This window comes from Sardina pilchardus, chromosome 8 (genome assembly GCF_963854185.1).
Source record: "Sardina pilchardus chromosome 8, fSarPil1.1, whole genome shotgun sequence".
NCBI lineage: Eukaryota > Metazoa > Chordata > Actinopteri > Clupeiformes > Clupeidae > Sardina > Sardina pilchardus.
This window is the reverse complement of record NC_085001.1, coordinates 29,482,862-29,497,953: the sequence shown is the minus strand read 5'-3', so window position 1 is coordinate 29,497,953 and position 15,092 is coordinate 29,482,862. Positions and strand designations below refer to the sequence as shown.

Genomic DNA, 15,092 nt, shown 5'->3' with positions numbered 1-15,092 from the left:
GCAAACGGACCAGGGTGCGCAGACAAACATGTAATGTGAACGGAGACCAACTACGGCAGGAGTAACTGCACTCCGGTCCGGTCCAGTTAAACGGACCCAGTGCGAAAGCAACCTCAGAGAGCGCAGACGTCCGCCAAGCGAAAACATAACCGCCTCCTGGATCAAGACGCTGATACGGATCACTCCGAAAACTTAATTGTTTTCTTTGGGTCATTTCAGACCTTCCCTGGAAATTTCATCGAAATCCATCCATAACCTTTTGAGTCATCTTGCGAACAGACAAACAAACAAACAAACAGACAAACAAACAAACAAACAAATAAACAAACCCCGATGAAAACATAACCTCCTTGGCGGAGGTAACTAATTAATCGAGTCTAATTCATTCATCTAGTTTAACAAATTGATCTCGGGTTTTGCTTTGCAAAGCTATCCATAGACTATAGAACAATCTATGATGCTATCTATTTAATTGTAAATAAAAGTCTCTGTAATAAGCTTAATATCACTCCACCGTCTCCCTCCAACCCTGATGAACACATTAATGTTAGGGCTTCAAAAGTGACTGCTATTCTGCTACACACACACACACACACACACACACACACACAGGTTCTGAGTCCACTCACAAACACCTACAAACCCCAAAATATAGCTGCTTCAGGCAAAATGTGTCATCTGAGTGTACATCCACACACACACAAACACAGAAAGACACACACGCAGTCAGATGCCAGCAGATATACACACCCTGAGCTCCTTCAGGCAGAAGGTGATGTGTGAGTCGACCCCGACCTGGAAGTAGTCAAACTCATCTGGGTGCAGGCTCATCTCTGTGTACATGGCCTTCACACGATCTGTGCACAAACACATACACACACACACACACACACACACACACACACACACACACACACACACACACACACACACACACACACACACACACACACACACACACACACGCATGTACACACGCATGTACGCACGCACACACACTGAGTTGAGAGCTGATATCTGAGCTGAGAGCTGAGCATGTCTGACGCTACATGCCGTTTCCGTGCCGTACAGCTCTTGGTCCAGAGACGGCTACTCGCCAGCCATCCTGTTTTCACTACTTGTAAACCTCGTCACCATCACCTCCGTTTTAGTGAGGGTACAAAAGAAACGGGTTGACTTCAAACAGAGCAATTAGAGCAGATGTGCGGCCAAAACAGGATTTTATTAGTTTGAGGCAGCGAGTGAGTATGAGAATGGCAATTTTCTTGCAGGCTACTCTGAACAGCAGGGGGACAAAAAATATATATATTTGACTGTCTGTGGAAAATTACGAACCACTCTGGGCCCAGCTGGACCCAGAAAACGAATTATCGGCACATTATGGCATTACGACTTAACAGCCTGACCCGGATAGAGCACATCTTTCTATCTCTCGGTTTGTTAAAGCAAAGCTCAGTGCTCACCGCTCTCTTCCTCGTAGTAGTTCTTCAGAATGACTCTGACGGGGGACACGGCCAGGGTGATTTCCTCCTGAGACGCAGGGAAGTGTCTCACAATGTCCCCCAGCAGTCTGACACACACACACGCACACGCGTACACACACACACACACACACCACAACATCAACAAAACAACTAATCTAAACACTACAACAGACACAGACACAGCAACATCACAAACAATCCACAATCCATCACAAACAATCTTCTCACATGGTATGTAAGAGGCACAGCAACATCACAGCTAAATATCAAAACCTTGAAATTATTTGAAATGCATGTTACAAGTTGCTTCAATATGATGTCTATGTATGAGCATATGTAATATCCCCTAAAAAGGGTTTACAGCGCCTTGTCTAAACACCACCAAGGTAGTTGTGTATATTCTTACTTGGCCTGAGCCTTGAGGATATTGGGGAAGAGATTCTTACTTGGCCTGGGCCTTGAGGACATTGGGGCAGAGGTTGGTGGGGAAGACGGCCTGTAGGGCTTCAGATTCCTGGTAGCTCAGGTTGTGAGTTTTAGTAATCCCTGGAACAGAAGCACAGACACTAGGACTGACACAACCAAACAATAAGTAAGCAAAACATCTGTTTATTATTTGTTGACAGATTCAATACAAGAACAAAGTCCTAATTGTATCTCTGTAAACAAATGGTATCTCTGGTAATAAACATGAGTTATGTTATTTAGCATATAAGTCAATTACCTAGGCAGTCATTAGAGACCAACTTAATTTGAGAGCGGAAATTACAATGCGAGCAAATTGCCAAATATAAATAATCATTGTAGTTGATCATTCCTCTACCTTCCAAATCATAAAATTACATGACACACACTGCCACCTTGTGGTGAGCCTTTGCTATAAACTTGATATAATCAAACCTCTTTGATGCATTTGAATATCCCACAGCCAGAAATACAGGCTGCATGTAAAGCCTTAGAAAAGTGTCTCTCAGCTCACCGTGTCTGCAGTAGAACTGGCATATGACCCGGCTCTCCTCGGTACTGATGGAGATCTCACATCGGTCCACGGTGCGTTCTATGGTGGCCAAGCAGCGGAACAGTGGCAGAACCGACTAAACACCAGAGGAGATGATGTCAGAGAACGCTTAGAACTACATTGATATTGTATACTGCATCCCATCCCCCATACTTTAGTCAAGTCCAGTCAAGTCACTTTATTTATATAGCACATTTAAAACAACGGCCGTTGACCCAAAGCGCTTGACAGGTACAGTACTTAACTTTACATCTATGCAGTTAATGATTCAGTAGAGCTACTGCATAAAATGGATAAAGTAATTAAACTCAATGAATCAATTGCATGCCCACAGGTATGCCTGCTTTAAAAATAGGGTGATAGGATATAACATTATTTTAACAAAGCATTCAATAATGCATACTGAATATCATTACATTATAATATATGAGCCTATGATTAATATGCAATAAGCAGAATTTAGACATGACTGCATGTGTCATTTTTACAGAGCAAAATGACATAAGCCTAACAGATGTTTTGAGTGACGGCTATATGTTATTGTTAAGCTTATTGAATAACTTCCTGATAGAGAAGACAAACCATGTGGAATAATGCAATATTTGTATCATGTCATGTATTGTATTCAGTGTTGCCAAAACTCTCTTTCCCTCTCTATAGCAGGACCAGAGGCAGAGAGGCAGAGAAGGTAAGCGTAGTTTTGGCAACACTGAATCAGGGCACAGCACAGATCAAGATGCAAGATGTTTGGATGTTGGATGACGTCTGACAACAGCAATAAGGATTCCCTGTGTGTAAAATGTGTGAGAGGGGGAGGCAGCAGTGGAGTAGAGAAACCCAATGGGTGCTTCTTTTACAAATATATTTAATAATATAGCAATAAAAGTCATGATCTGATCAGACCATACCTGAACGAACCTGAGGACACTTACTGAGAAACTCGTTGTTCGCTCTGAATAATAAAAAGTGAGTAAAAAGTCAACAGTGTGCGGTAGAGCTATTACTTTTATTGCTTGGTTTGAATGGTCCTGCAATCTACCGGCACCTGATCAGGCTATGCGTGGTACCAGAGTGATTTGGAATATTTAATAATATATTTTGCATTACTCATCTAAACCACGTCAAACTAGCCACTGCACTTACTCGTGACTGTAGCAAGACACCTGCCTCGTTTGAAATCAACTGGAGGAATTGTACGAGAAATATGTAAATAACAGACAGACAAACAAACAAACAGACACACATTCCTGTAATTTATAGAGAATATATATATATATATATATATATATATATATAGAGAGAGAGATAATTCCGGCTACACTCTGGGGACATGAATATGTGCGAGTCTGTGTGCGTGCGTGTGTCTGTGTGAGTGTGTGTCCATGCGTGTGTGCGCGTGCGTGCATGTGTCTTTGTGAGCGTGTGTCCATGCGTGTGCCCATGCGAGTGTGTGCGCACGCGTGTGTGTGTGTGTGTGTGAGGAATGCTGACCACCTTCATGGCTAGTTTGCATTTGACGGGCGTGCCGGGGCTGTGGGTGCCGGGCTGGAGGGAGTAGAGCTGGAAGAAGAGCGGAGAAAACAGGAAGCAGGCGTACGCCGAGTGGGCCGAGTTCACCGCCCGCAACGCCAACTTCACACACACAGGGAGAGACAGAAAGACAGGCAGATAGACAGACAGAGAGACAGAAAGACAGAAGGAGAGACAGGCAGATAGACAGACAGAGAGATGGAGACAGGCACACAGACAGAAAGACAGATGGAGAGACAGGCAGGGAGAGACAGACAGGGAGAGATGGACAGAAAGACAGATGGAGAGACAGGCAGATAGGCAGACAGAGAGATGGAGACAGGCAGACAGACAGACAAATAGATGAAGAGACAGGCAGACAGAGAGATGGAGAGACAAGCAGACAGACAGACAGAGTCAGTATGTGTAAATAGAGACTCACAACAACATCACTTAATTACATCACTAAATATCCACCAAGCCTGCATGTCCTGATGAACCTCACCACCACATTCATTCTCAGTTAGGCCTATTGTAGGATACACATTTTAAATAAAGAAAATGATATTATTAACATTATAATTAAAAAATATCAATAAGAGTGAGCAATTTAACATGAATAATTTTTCATACATTATGTTGAAATTCTGAAACAGTGGGAAAAAAACAGGATTAAGGTAACAGCAGACTACCATGATGAACATACCCCTTTCTCCAGAGGGTCCAGCCACAGGTCCTCTCCTATTCGAGACAGGGCGTGGACCGCCTTTCCAAATGCTTAAACAAACATATCCGTTAGAATATACATCTCTATCATCTTCTTTTTACAAGAGGTAAAATGTATTACTTCAACTTGACTGAGTTTTCTTGACCCATCACCCCATGACATAGGCTACCACTCATACACTGTGTTACACTGTCTGTGAAATGTTCTGGAAAATGATACAAAGATTTTAGTTAACATTGCAAACTATTACACCACTAGCCTCAATCCCCTCAAAATGGTTATCCTTCTCTGATGAGTCAAACTCTTTAGAGTCAAACTGTTTTATCTGACAGACAAATTCACTCAGGCTACCTGCAAGCTAAATAAAGCAGAAGAAGCTAGCTGCTACTAGCTCGTTCAGTAAATGTTATGGTTATGGTGGTGGTGCTTATGTTAGCATGCATGTTCACTCTCACATAAAAAGGTTCTTTAGAAACATTTCAGAGGGTTCAGCAGAAGGAACTTTACAACAGAGACAAAAAATATTTCAGTTCATTAACTACATATATTGCCTGAATAACAGTAAACACATTATTATGTGTTGTCCGTCTATCCATCTAACATAGCTTTAGAAAGGGAGCTATCGGCTAACTTGATAACTATCGCGAGCCTCTTACCCTTCACATTACTTCCATCGATGGCACATTTCATATCGAGCTCTTCTGGTGGTTGTCAATTATAAAATACTATATGAGTTGTAGATGATCGCATAAAAGTGTTACTGCAGTTATTTACAGAAACGTTGACTGGCAATGGAGTTTGAGTTCAACTGGAAATTCGTCGTCAGGTCATCATAGGCTGTTTGAGAGAGCTCAACAAGTGCGCCACCCTATGGTGAAAATAATTAAGTCTACCAACAGCGGGCTACAGCCAAAGCTGCTACTAACTAGATGTACCGCAAAGCGATACACAATATGACCGCCGCTCAGTCCTGCACATTCTCTCCGCAAATATCAATCACGCTTGTGTTTCCATCGCCTACTCCATCCCTACTGCAACTTTTATGTATGTAAATGAGTGTGTGCATGTGTGCGCTTGCTTTTGTGTATGAGTGCTTCTCTGTCTAGTGTGAGTGTGTGTCTGCTTGTGTGTGTGTTTAATGTGTCTCTGAGTATATGTTCACTGTGTTCTCTGCCGTCACTGTCACTCCAATATCAGATAACACACACACACACACACACACACACTCACATGCGCGCGTGTGCACACACACACACACACAAACACACATACACAGGCACACACTCACACACGCACACACACACACACTCGCACACACACACACACACACACACACACACACAAACACACACACACAGGCACACCCAGAGAGAGAGAGAGAGAAAGAGAGAACACACACAGAATACACACAGATAACACAGACAGAGAGAGAGAGAGAGAGAGAGAGAGAGAGAGAGAGAAAGAAAGAAAGAAAGAGAACACACACAGAACATGCACATACACACATATACACACATGCAAACACACAGATGGGCACACAGAAACGCACCCACACACACAGGCTATAGTACATCACACACACACTCACTTCTCAGCTCCGGTGGTCTCACAAAATGTACTCAAAGATGTGTGTGTGCATGTGTGTGTGTGTGTGTGTGTGTGTGTGTGTGTGTGTGTGTGTGTGTGTGTGTGTGTGTGTGTGTGTAGGTGTGTGTGTGTGTGTGTAAGGGTGTATGTGTGCATGCGTGTGGGCGTGTTTGTGCATGTGTTTGTATAATGTTTTATGTACATGTGTGTATGTAGTGGTGCGTGTGTGTGTAGGTATGCGTGTGTGTGTGTGTATTTATGTGTGTGTGTGTGTGTGTGCGTGTGTGTGTGTGTGTGTGTGTGTGTTCCTGCATGTTTGTTGCACCCAGAGCAACCATTCTCTTTTAAAACATATTTGAAAACTAGTTGATTAAAGGTTTCTAATGGTGTCACTTATATGTTTCTAGGACAAAAACTAGCAGAGATTGAGATGTTTGGAACAGTTTTTTGAAATCCCCAGGGGGGGATTTAGACTCCAGATAATACCACCATCTACTGGCCGATGGGTATACAGTCCTGAATGTACACATAAATCCATTTATTTTATAGCCCCCCATGGATGAAATTCCACAAAACTTGGCATACTCCCAGAGGGTGTCAGGTTAATCATACACATGAAATTTGGTGCAGTTCATAACATCTCATCTGAAGATAGGGGCAATTAAAGCAATATTACATTGCATTTTCAATTTTTACGATGGGGGGGCAAATCACAAATGACTGGTTATAAGCTAAGTTGATGCAAGCTCTAGAGAACAACATACCATAAACATTTTGTCATCCTTGGTGCCACGGTTCAGGTAGTTATGTAGGAAAAACTGTCATTTTTGGGCTTCGGGCGGGGGCAGCGCGGGGGTGGAGTGACCCCCGGGGACGAAACGAAAATTTTCCATAGAACTCTACTGGGGCTACATGCCCACCAAGTTTCATGCGCTCCGGTGTTACGGTGTCCCGGGAATCGTTGACGAAAAATGACGGGAAAAAAGAATAAAAAAAAAAAAAAATAAATAAAAAATAAAAAAAACTGTGACAACAACTATACGACCGCTTCGCTAGCTACGCTAGCGGCGGTCATAATAATGGGAGATCCTTGATTAATCAATTATTCTACCATTAATTCTTAAAATTAATTCTTAAAAACAAAAATGTGAGAAACTGATAAGAAAGTGGTGTGGGCCTTTGTAATGATAGCCTACCACTATGTTAACCTGAGTGCTCATATAGAGAGACAATTCAAACATTTCCAACATTAAAGTTACACATTTATTCAAATAGTAGACCACAGTGTGTTCATGTGGCTGGGAAGTAGGGTTGCCAATTATGAGAAAATAAAATAATGAACATTCAATGCGACAAGGAGCATACTACTGTAGTTCAATACGGAACACCTCCTTCAGATACGGGACAAATCCGTGTCATACGGAACGGTTGGCAAGCCTACTGGGAAGTGGGAAGGTTCCCACTATTTAACTCCCCATCCAAAGAGAGAGCGTTCACTACAGTATGTTGAGTGAAATCAAACCATTCTCCTGTGAGCTCTCCCAAAGCCCCCATGATGTTACGCACCAGTATACCCCTAAACTCTATAACTCCCCCACTTCCCATGCAGTTGCTCATGAACGCACCATAAACAAATACAGTGTTGCAGGGCACATCTAGGACACAGGCCTGAATGAATATCAGATCAAAATTAACATCACACATGAAAAAAAAAATTCTCAGAGAATAGATATTATCATTCAATGTTTAATCTGATTCAGCAATCAAAATCCATAAAACAATGTACATTCATTCCACAAATATTCAGTCAACATAAAAGACAGGACATGCTTAGATAATTATGTTTGATGTTTACATTACTGAGTTAAAAGGTGAACTTGTGATAAAATGCTCTGGTGTCATGGGAAGAAGTCTGAGGACGAAGTGACGAGACAGTTGTTAAGTTACTCAGTTCAGCACGATATCCATTTCCTCCTCCAGAGAGAGGGAACTCAGGTTTTCCTCCAGGTCTTCTTGCTGGTAAGGAGTGCATCTCTTTGTTCCTAAGAAATGTTATAATTTGAAAATCATTTAATGTTGAACTAACAACAATAATAATAAAAGAAATGTCACACAATGTGTCAAATGTCATCAATTGTGTTTTGATGGTTTTATGGTCATTTAAAATTACCTTTGGATGATGCACGCTGTGCTGGGAAATTACTGGCTTTCACTTTTCTGTGGCTTTTACTATTTGGTGCAGAAATATATGAGAAATGCATGTCATTATCATCCAAACTAATCCTTTCTGAAACGACGACTGCAGTATCAAAGTGTCTGATGTCTGATGTCTGTCTGTCTGTCTGTCTGCTCACCTGTTCTGGCTGGTAATTTGGGGCAGGACTAGTTTGCCAGGGTGTGCCGTGTTATTGTGCCGCTCTTGGGTGGTGTTGGTCCTGATGAGAGGAGGCCCTTCGCCGCCGTCTACAGCAGACGGGTGACCTCTGAGGTGACCTCTGAGGTGAGTGTCCACTGATGACCCTCTGAGTCTCCCTGCTGATCTGGGGCCTGCAGCTGAAAGCAGAACATGCCAGCGTGTTTGTTATACACTCTGCAAAGGGGTTTTTAAAAACCTTAAAGAGGACATGAAACATTTTCATTTTTATGGGTTTGAATCAAAGTAAAGTGAAATGGAATTGATTTGGAGAGAAAAAAAATAAATGTAAGGTAATTGCCGATAATTTAAAACGACATGTCAGTACAACGGTAACAAGGCTTTTATTTTAATATAGTGTTTCATGTCCTCTTTAAATTCTTTAGGAGCTGCCAGGCCGGCCTCTGCTTCGGCTCAGCATGATCACATCTCTTTATTTACAATTGCTGGGTGAAACAGTCCTCCTCTGAAGGGCAAGTTTGGCTCTCTCATGAAACACAGCTTAGCTGGAAAGATGGAACAAACAGAAACACACTTACTCACACACACACACACACACACACACACACACATGCACACACACACATATACAGTGAGGAGCATATGTATTTGATACCATGCTAAAACAGGAATATAAAATCATCATTTGACAATTGATCTTAATGCCTTAATTAAAAAAAATGAGTAAAAATAAAACCGCCAAGGACACCAATTTTCTTTGTGATTGAAGAATGTTTCGTAAATAAATAAATGTTTTCCTTAAATGCTAAGGGAAGGAAGTATTTGACCCCCTATGTAACCCTATGGGAATTTAACACATAGGGTTAATATAGCCAGGCAGATTTTTATTTTTTAAAGGCCAGCTATTTCATGGACCCAGGATATTATGCATCCTGATAAAGTTCCCTTGGCCTTTGGAATTAAAATAGCCCCACATCATCATATACCCTTCACCATAGCTAGAGATTGGCATGGTCCTTTTTCCAATAGGCCTATTAGCCTGTTTGATTTGCATTGAGCTCAATGAGCATCAAACAGGCTAATAGGCCTACTGGAAAAAGCTCCATGCCAATCTCTAGATATGGTGAAGGGTATGTGATGATGTGGGGCTATTTTAATTCCAAAAGCCAAGGGAACTTTATCAGGATGCATAATATCCTGGATCCATGAAATAGCTGGCCTTTAAAAATAAAAAACTGCCTGCCCCTATGTTAACCCTATGTGCTTAATTCCCATAGGGTTACATAGGGGGTCAAATACTTCCTTCCCCCTAGCATTTAGGAAGAACATTTATTTATTTACGATACGTTCTTCAATCACAAAGAAAATTGGTGTCCTTAGCGGTTTTATTTTTACTCATTTTTTGAATTAAGGCAATAAGATCAATTGTCAAATGATGATTTTATATTCCTCTTTTTAGGCAACTTTAGCATGGTATCAAATACATTTTCTCCTCACTGTACATCTAATGAATGGTACAGTAAAAAGAAAACACAGATTTTAAGTGTGCATGGTTGTGTGATCATTTGCCCATGGGCTTGCTCACCCAGCTACGTCTCCTCCAGTTTCAAATCAGTGAGTGAAACCAATGAAATCTAAACACTCTTCCTCAGTGGTGGAGTTCTCTAATGATGAGACGTCCAGACACGTTTACCATTTCACTGCACACCCTCAGGCAGACGTGTCTTCAAATCAATATTAAAGAGAACTGCAGTATACCTTAAACTAAAAAGGTGTGGTAAGCCTGTTCAAATCATGTTGTCAAGGCCTACACCGCAGATCTGACTAGATCAAGAATTTAAATTCTTGGCCAGCTAGGAGCACTGGCAATTAGCCCTTTTCACGGTGATGTCAGACGAAGCGTTGCTGGGTGTCCTCCGGCATGTCCAGCCGCCCAATACTACAGAAGAAGAAGAAGAAGTATTCATGGGTTTCATCAGGTCCCTTTCCACAGGTGTATACAATCAAGCACCATGCAGTCTGCATTGATAATCAAGGTGCTTGATTGTATACACCTGTGGAAAGGGACCTGATGAAACCCATGAATACTTCTTCTTCTTCTTCTGTAGTATTGGGCGGCTGGACATGCCGGAGGACACCCAGCAACGCTTCGTCTGACATCACGTGAAAAGGGCTAATTTTGCTCAAGCATGCAAACCAGGCAGAGGTGGGAAACTGGCAGGAAAGGTGTCGAAGGTCAGAGCATAGGGCCCAGTGGTTGCGGCTTTGGGCTGAGAAACAGAACTAAGACTTGTTACATTCCAACAGTCCTTTTAGGCAAGCCCCACCACTCGGGGGCCATCTTGGTAACACACTTTGGGCCGTTATTATCCGGCAGCTATTTTCCATCCTCCCTTTCTTCCTTGGTCCTCGTTCCCACTGATCTAGATAAAGAATGATGGGGCGGCAACAATAGGATAGTCTACCCAGTGTTCTTTATAGATCAGTGGGAACGAGCCTAGAGGACCGAGCATCAAGGATTGAGGTTGAGAAGGGGCCATATTAGCGTTATGAACTGACTCCATGCATTTCATTGGAGCATTCTTTTGAATACATCATTGAAAGTCTCTGAAAACTCAGAGGCAGACATCCCGGGTTCAGAAAGTATAGTCCTACCTACCATGTATTGGATCCAACCATTTTGGAAACCAACTCATCCTAATAAGCTGGCAGGTAGATCAGATAATAACTGATATCACCTGTGTTAAGTGCACAGGTAGACAGAATATTATGGCAGGACTTTTACTCTTTGGAACCAGGAATGTCCGCCTCTGCACTATAGGCCACTCTCTCTGCCTCACCTGTTGCGGCGCAGCTCCTGAGGATGCTGATGTAGTGTTGGCGCATCTGTCTGCGCAGGTGTTCTGTGCTGTACACACTAGCGATGCTGCACAGGTACCGCTTCTGCCCTGTAGTCAGACTGGGGTGCTGGAGGGAGGGACATGAACACCTTTCAGAATTTAAACACTACGTACATTTAAAACAACTTTGGTGTCCAATTTGCCTTGAATTGTCAACACATTTAAAACAATGCACCATTTTTACACACACACACACACACACACACACACACACACACACACACACACACACACACACACACACACACACACACACACACACACACACACACACACACACACACACACACACACACTCACACACACACACACACACACAATACTATATATATATACATAGATAGATAGATAAATAGATAACATATTTACATGATAATAAAATATGAGACACTTCATCATAAGTGTACCTGTAAGAAAGGTGCCATCATCATTGACTTGGGAATGTGAATTGTTTTCATATGCTGGATTTCTGCTGTTTGTCGTGGCAGTGGTTTATACTGCAAAGTTTTGCGAATCCTGTTATTTTGATCATTGCTTTCATCAACTGTGTGAAAACATTTACAGGTCACATTTTAGCTATTAAGAACTGTAATTACAGCTTTCATTGTCATCAATATGGCAGTGCATTTTATGCAAATGGAAGACAGGCCTATTTGGCCTGCTAAGCAAACTTTTTTAAGTCAGTGCATCAAAGCTGTTCGACTCTTCTCGTCTCTTTTGGGCTACTGACAGTCCTCACCCCTGTGGCCTTTCTCATGTCGCCTGGGTCGTGTTTCAACTGAGAAACACAACACCCGTTCAACTCCTCTGAGAGCCAACGAAAAGGCCTTGGAGTGAAACATACCGTTCAAATGGATCCTGGATGCGTGTGGAGAACCCGCAGACCTAGAATACAGATTATCAGATGATTATTCATGATACCTGAATAGGTAGCCTATTTGCTCGGTATCCTGGAACGTGCGGGTCCACAAAAGAGGTTCTGACACAGGAAATCCAACTCCTGGATTTACTTACCTTGTCGCCATGAACCTACTGTTTCCAAGTTGGTTACGCTCTCTGTTTCTCTCCTCCAAGAAGGTAACCTGCTTCCTCATGGTTGATTTTGTATCGTTAGCAGCCTACGCAAATGCTGCGGATGCGTCTCGTCTCCGTGACTGCGGGGTGACTGCTGCGCAGCGCTCCCTGATGTTGTGGAAACTCGTCTCGTAGCACAGACTCGATTGACATGATTGGGTGCTGCGCTGGCAGCGGTATCCGCCGTTCATTCCGACATACCAGCACTCCGACATTGACGTCCAATTGTCGTAGTGGAGGCATGTCTCCTTATGGGAAAAAGTCCCACCACTCCGACATATTTTTTTTTCATGGTCGCAGTGGCGGTATTTAACTTTTTTTTTCAAACAACGTGCCATTCCGACATGAGGTAATTAATAGGCTATTAATGTTACAGTTATTATTTTCCTGTCACATCGTCTGTTTTATGACCTAGAAGGTTGTATTTGGCATCTGTGGATAGCTCTAGCTCTCCTCTTTTATCTGACATGCAAGCCATATATTTTTTACCATGGTTTCACGAGTAGCCTAAATCAAACGAAAGTAGCGGTAGCCGAAGCTATATGACATTCTTATTTGTTTGTCACTTCGTCTGTTTTTATAACACAAAAGGATCGATGTGTTTGGTATCAATGGAAAGCTCTGTTTCTCCTCTTTCATTTGATATGCGTGTCTGTTGCCTGCGATGCCTGGTCCCGGAGTAATCCAAGCGAGAGCAGTGGCTGCGTGGAGCAATATAGACTGTAAATATGATAGGCCTATACTTTGATTTAAATTCATGATTTTATTTTATTTTCATACTTGATCGTACAGACACTGTCTAGTCTCGTTAAAGCCCCGGTTCTGCTCTTTCATGCAATATAGGTCTCATCTCGCTATGACTAATAATCGCGGAGCAATGTACAGAGAAAAATGGGTGTGTTTTTTGACGCACTTTGCGTCCGTCGGGCTCATAGGGTCCGTTAAATTGTCTTGGAAAAAAATAGGATTTGTAAATTGTCGGAATGGGGGTACTAAAATGTGTCGGATTGGCAGCATGTCTAAATAGCAGCATGTCGAAATAGAGGCATGTCTAAATGGAAGCATGTCGTAGTGGTGGCATGTCTGAGTGGCAGCATGTAACCGCGCTGGCAGCAGCCGACTATGCAATACTCTTATCTGCTGCGCTTCCGTGTCCGGAGACCGTTATAAGCTAAAAGGTAAATATTTTGAGATGGTTCACATGTGTTTATTCATTGATCTCATAGTCTGCCTCTTCCTCGATTATGTTTGTTACTGGCTCACACTGTGGCCTATTTGAAGGATCTTACCACCTCTAGACAACAAACACCAATAAACACAAGGACAGACTTGATTTTTTTATGAAAAAGAATCTTTATTTATTTATTGGGCTCACTTTTAACACGCAATACACAAAACGAAGAGCTGTAAAATATCTACGGGATGATTAATGAAGTGATTTACCTGAAAACACATTTGCATGGTACGGAGGAGTGAATAGTATTGCTTCATGATCACACAGCGTCCAATACAGCGCGACACCGGTCTGGCCATGAACCGTCATGAGATTCTCCAGGGTTTGAAAAAGAAAAAAGAAAAACGCACACCACAACAGAGCCACATCTCCTCCTCCTGCAGACCAGCCTTCAAACTGCTTGATCAGTGCTTCAAGTCTATTTCTGGGGATGTCCTCACCCCAGAACATAACATCAGCATTGACACACAGAGCAACTCAAAAAAGTGTCCATTTCAGCTGCTGCCATTTTATGACACCAGCATTACAACAGAGAAGAAAAAAGAAAAATCAAGTGGTTACAACCGCCACCAAATGTCAATTACTTAAAATGGCATTATTATCCTACAGCTAGTTTTTTAAAAGGGAAAATCCATAATTCTGTGAATCAAAGACAGACCCTCGGTTTTGTTTTGTGTTGTGATGGCAGCCTTTTCCAGGCCCACCCCAACACACACCACCATCACCCCCTGTTTCACACTCAACCATTTGAAACCAGCGAAACACTTCGCATGTACACCATTCAGAACTGTGGATTCTCCCTTCAGCAGATAATGTTCAATTTTAAAATATACCAATTTTTATTCATTAAATAAAATTACAAGCATGCTACATAGACATAAAACATTTTTTTTACACATGCATTGCTGAGATGTACGTCCAATTAAATCTTATCATATTTCATGTAAACAACATCGATCAGCCACACTGCCACAGAGGTATGTGAAGGTTCCAGTGCATTTTAAGTCAGTTAACGTTACACAGATCCTTGGGCGTGAGTCTGAGTGGTCACGCATCAGGGGGGACAGGGCACGGGGACGATCGACATAGCTGGACACGGACGGGGGCCAGTGGGTAGCCTAACGTGTGTGTGTGTGTGTGTGTGTGTGTGTGTGTGTGTCCAATGTGCGGCTATGCCTAAAAACC

General features: G+C 42.4%; 2 protein-coding genes across 2 annotated transcripts in view; both read right to left on the bottom strand.

Moving 5' to 3' along the window:
• Window positions 1-5,527, bottom strand: part of rad9b (RAD9 checkpoint clamp component B) — an 18,657-nt gene extending 13,130 nt beyond the window's left edge. The window contains exons 1-7 of the mRNA XM_062544100.1: window positions 5,395-5,527; window positions 4,718-4,788; window positions 3,997-4,134; window positions 2,464-2,578; window positions 1,931-2,030; window positions 1,464-1,570; window positions 751-857 (exon numbers count right to left, since the gene is read on the bottom strand). Of these exons, the coding sequence (XP_062400084.1) occupies window positions 751-857; window positions 1,464-1,570; window positions 1,931-2,030; window positions 2,464-2,578; window positions 3,997-4,134; window positions 4,718-4,788; window positions 5,395-5,428 (672 nt within the window). The 5' untranslated portion in view covers window positions 5,429-5,527. The remainder of the gene's footprint in view (window positions 1-750; window positions 858-1,463; window positions 1,571-1,930; window positions 2,031-2,463; window positions 2,579-3,996; window positions 4,135-4,717; window positions 4,789-5,394) is intronic.
• Window positions 5,528-8,062: 2,535 nt separating this feature from the next.
• Window positions 8,063-12,842, bottom strand: LOC134089638 (uncharacterized). The gene is made up of 7 exons (XM_062544098.1): window positions 12,614-12,842; window positions 12,444-12,484; window positions 12,007-12,143; window positions 11,540-11,666; window positions 8,680-8,878; window positions 8,496-8,554; window positions 8,063-8,367 (listed from the first exon to the last, which is right to left on the bottom strand). Exons 1-7 carry the CDS (start codon window positions 12,691-12,693, stop codon window positions 8,273-8,275), a joined length of 738 nt encoding a protein of 245 aa, XP_062400082.1. The 5' UTR covers window positions 12,694-12,842; the 3' UTR covers window positions 8,063-8,272.
• Window positions 12,843-15,092: the final 2,250 nt, after the last annotated feature.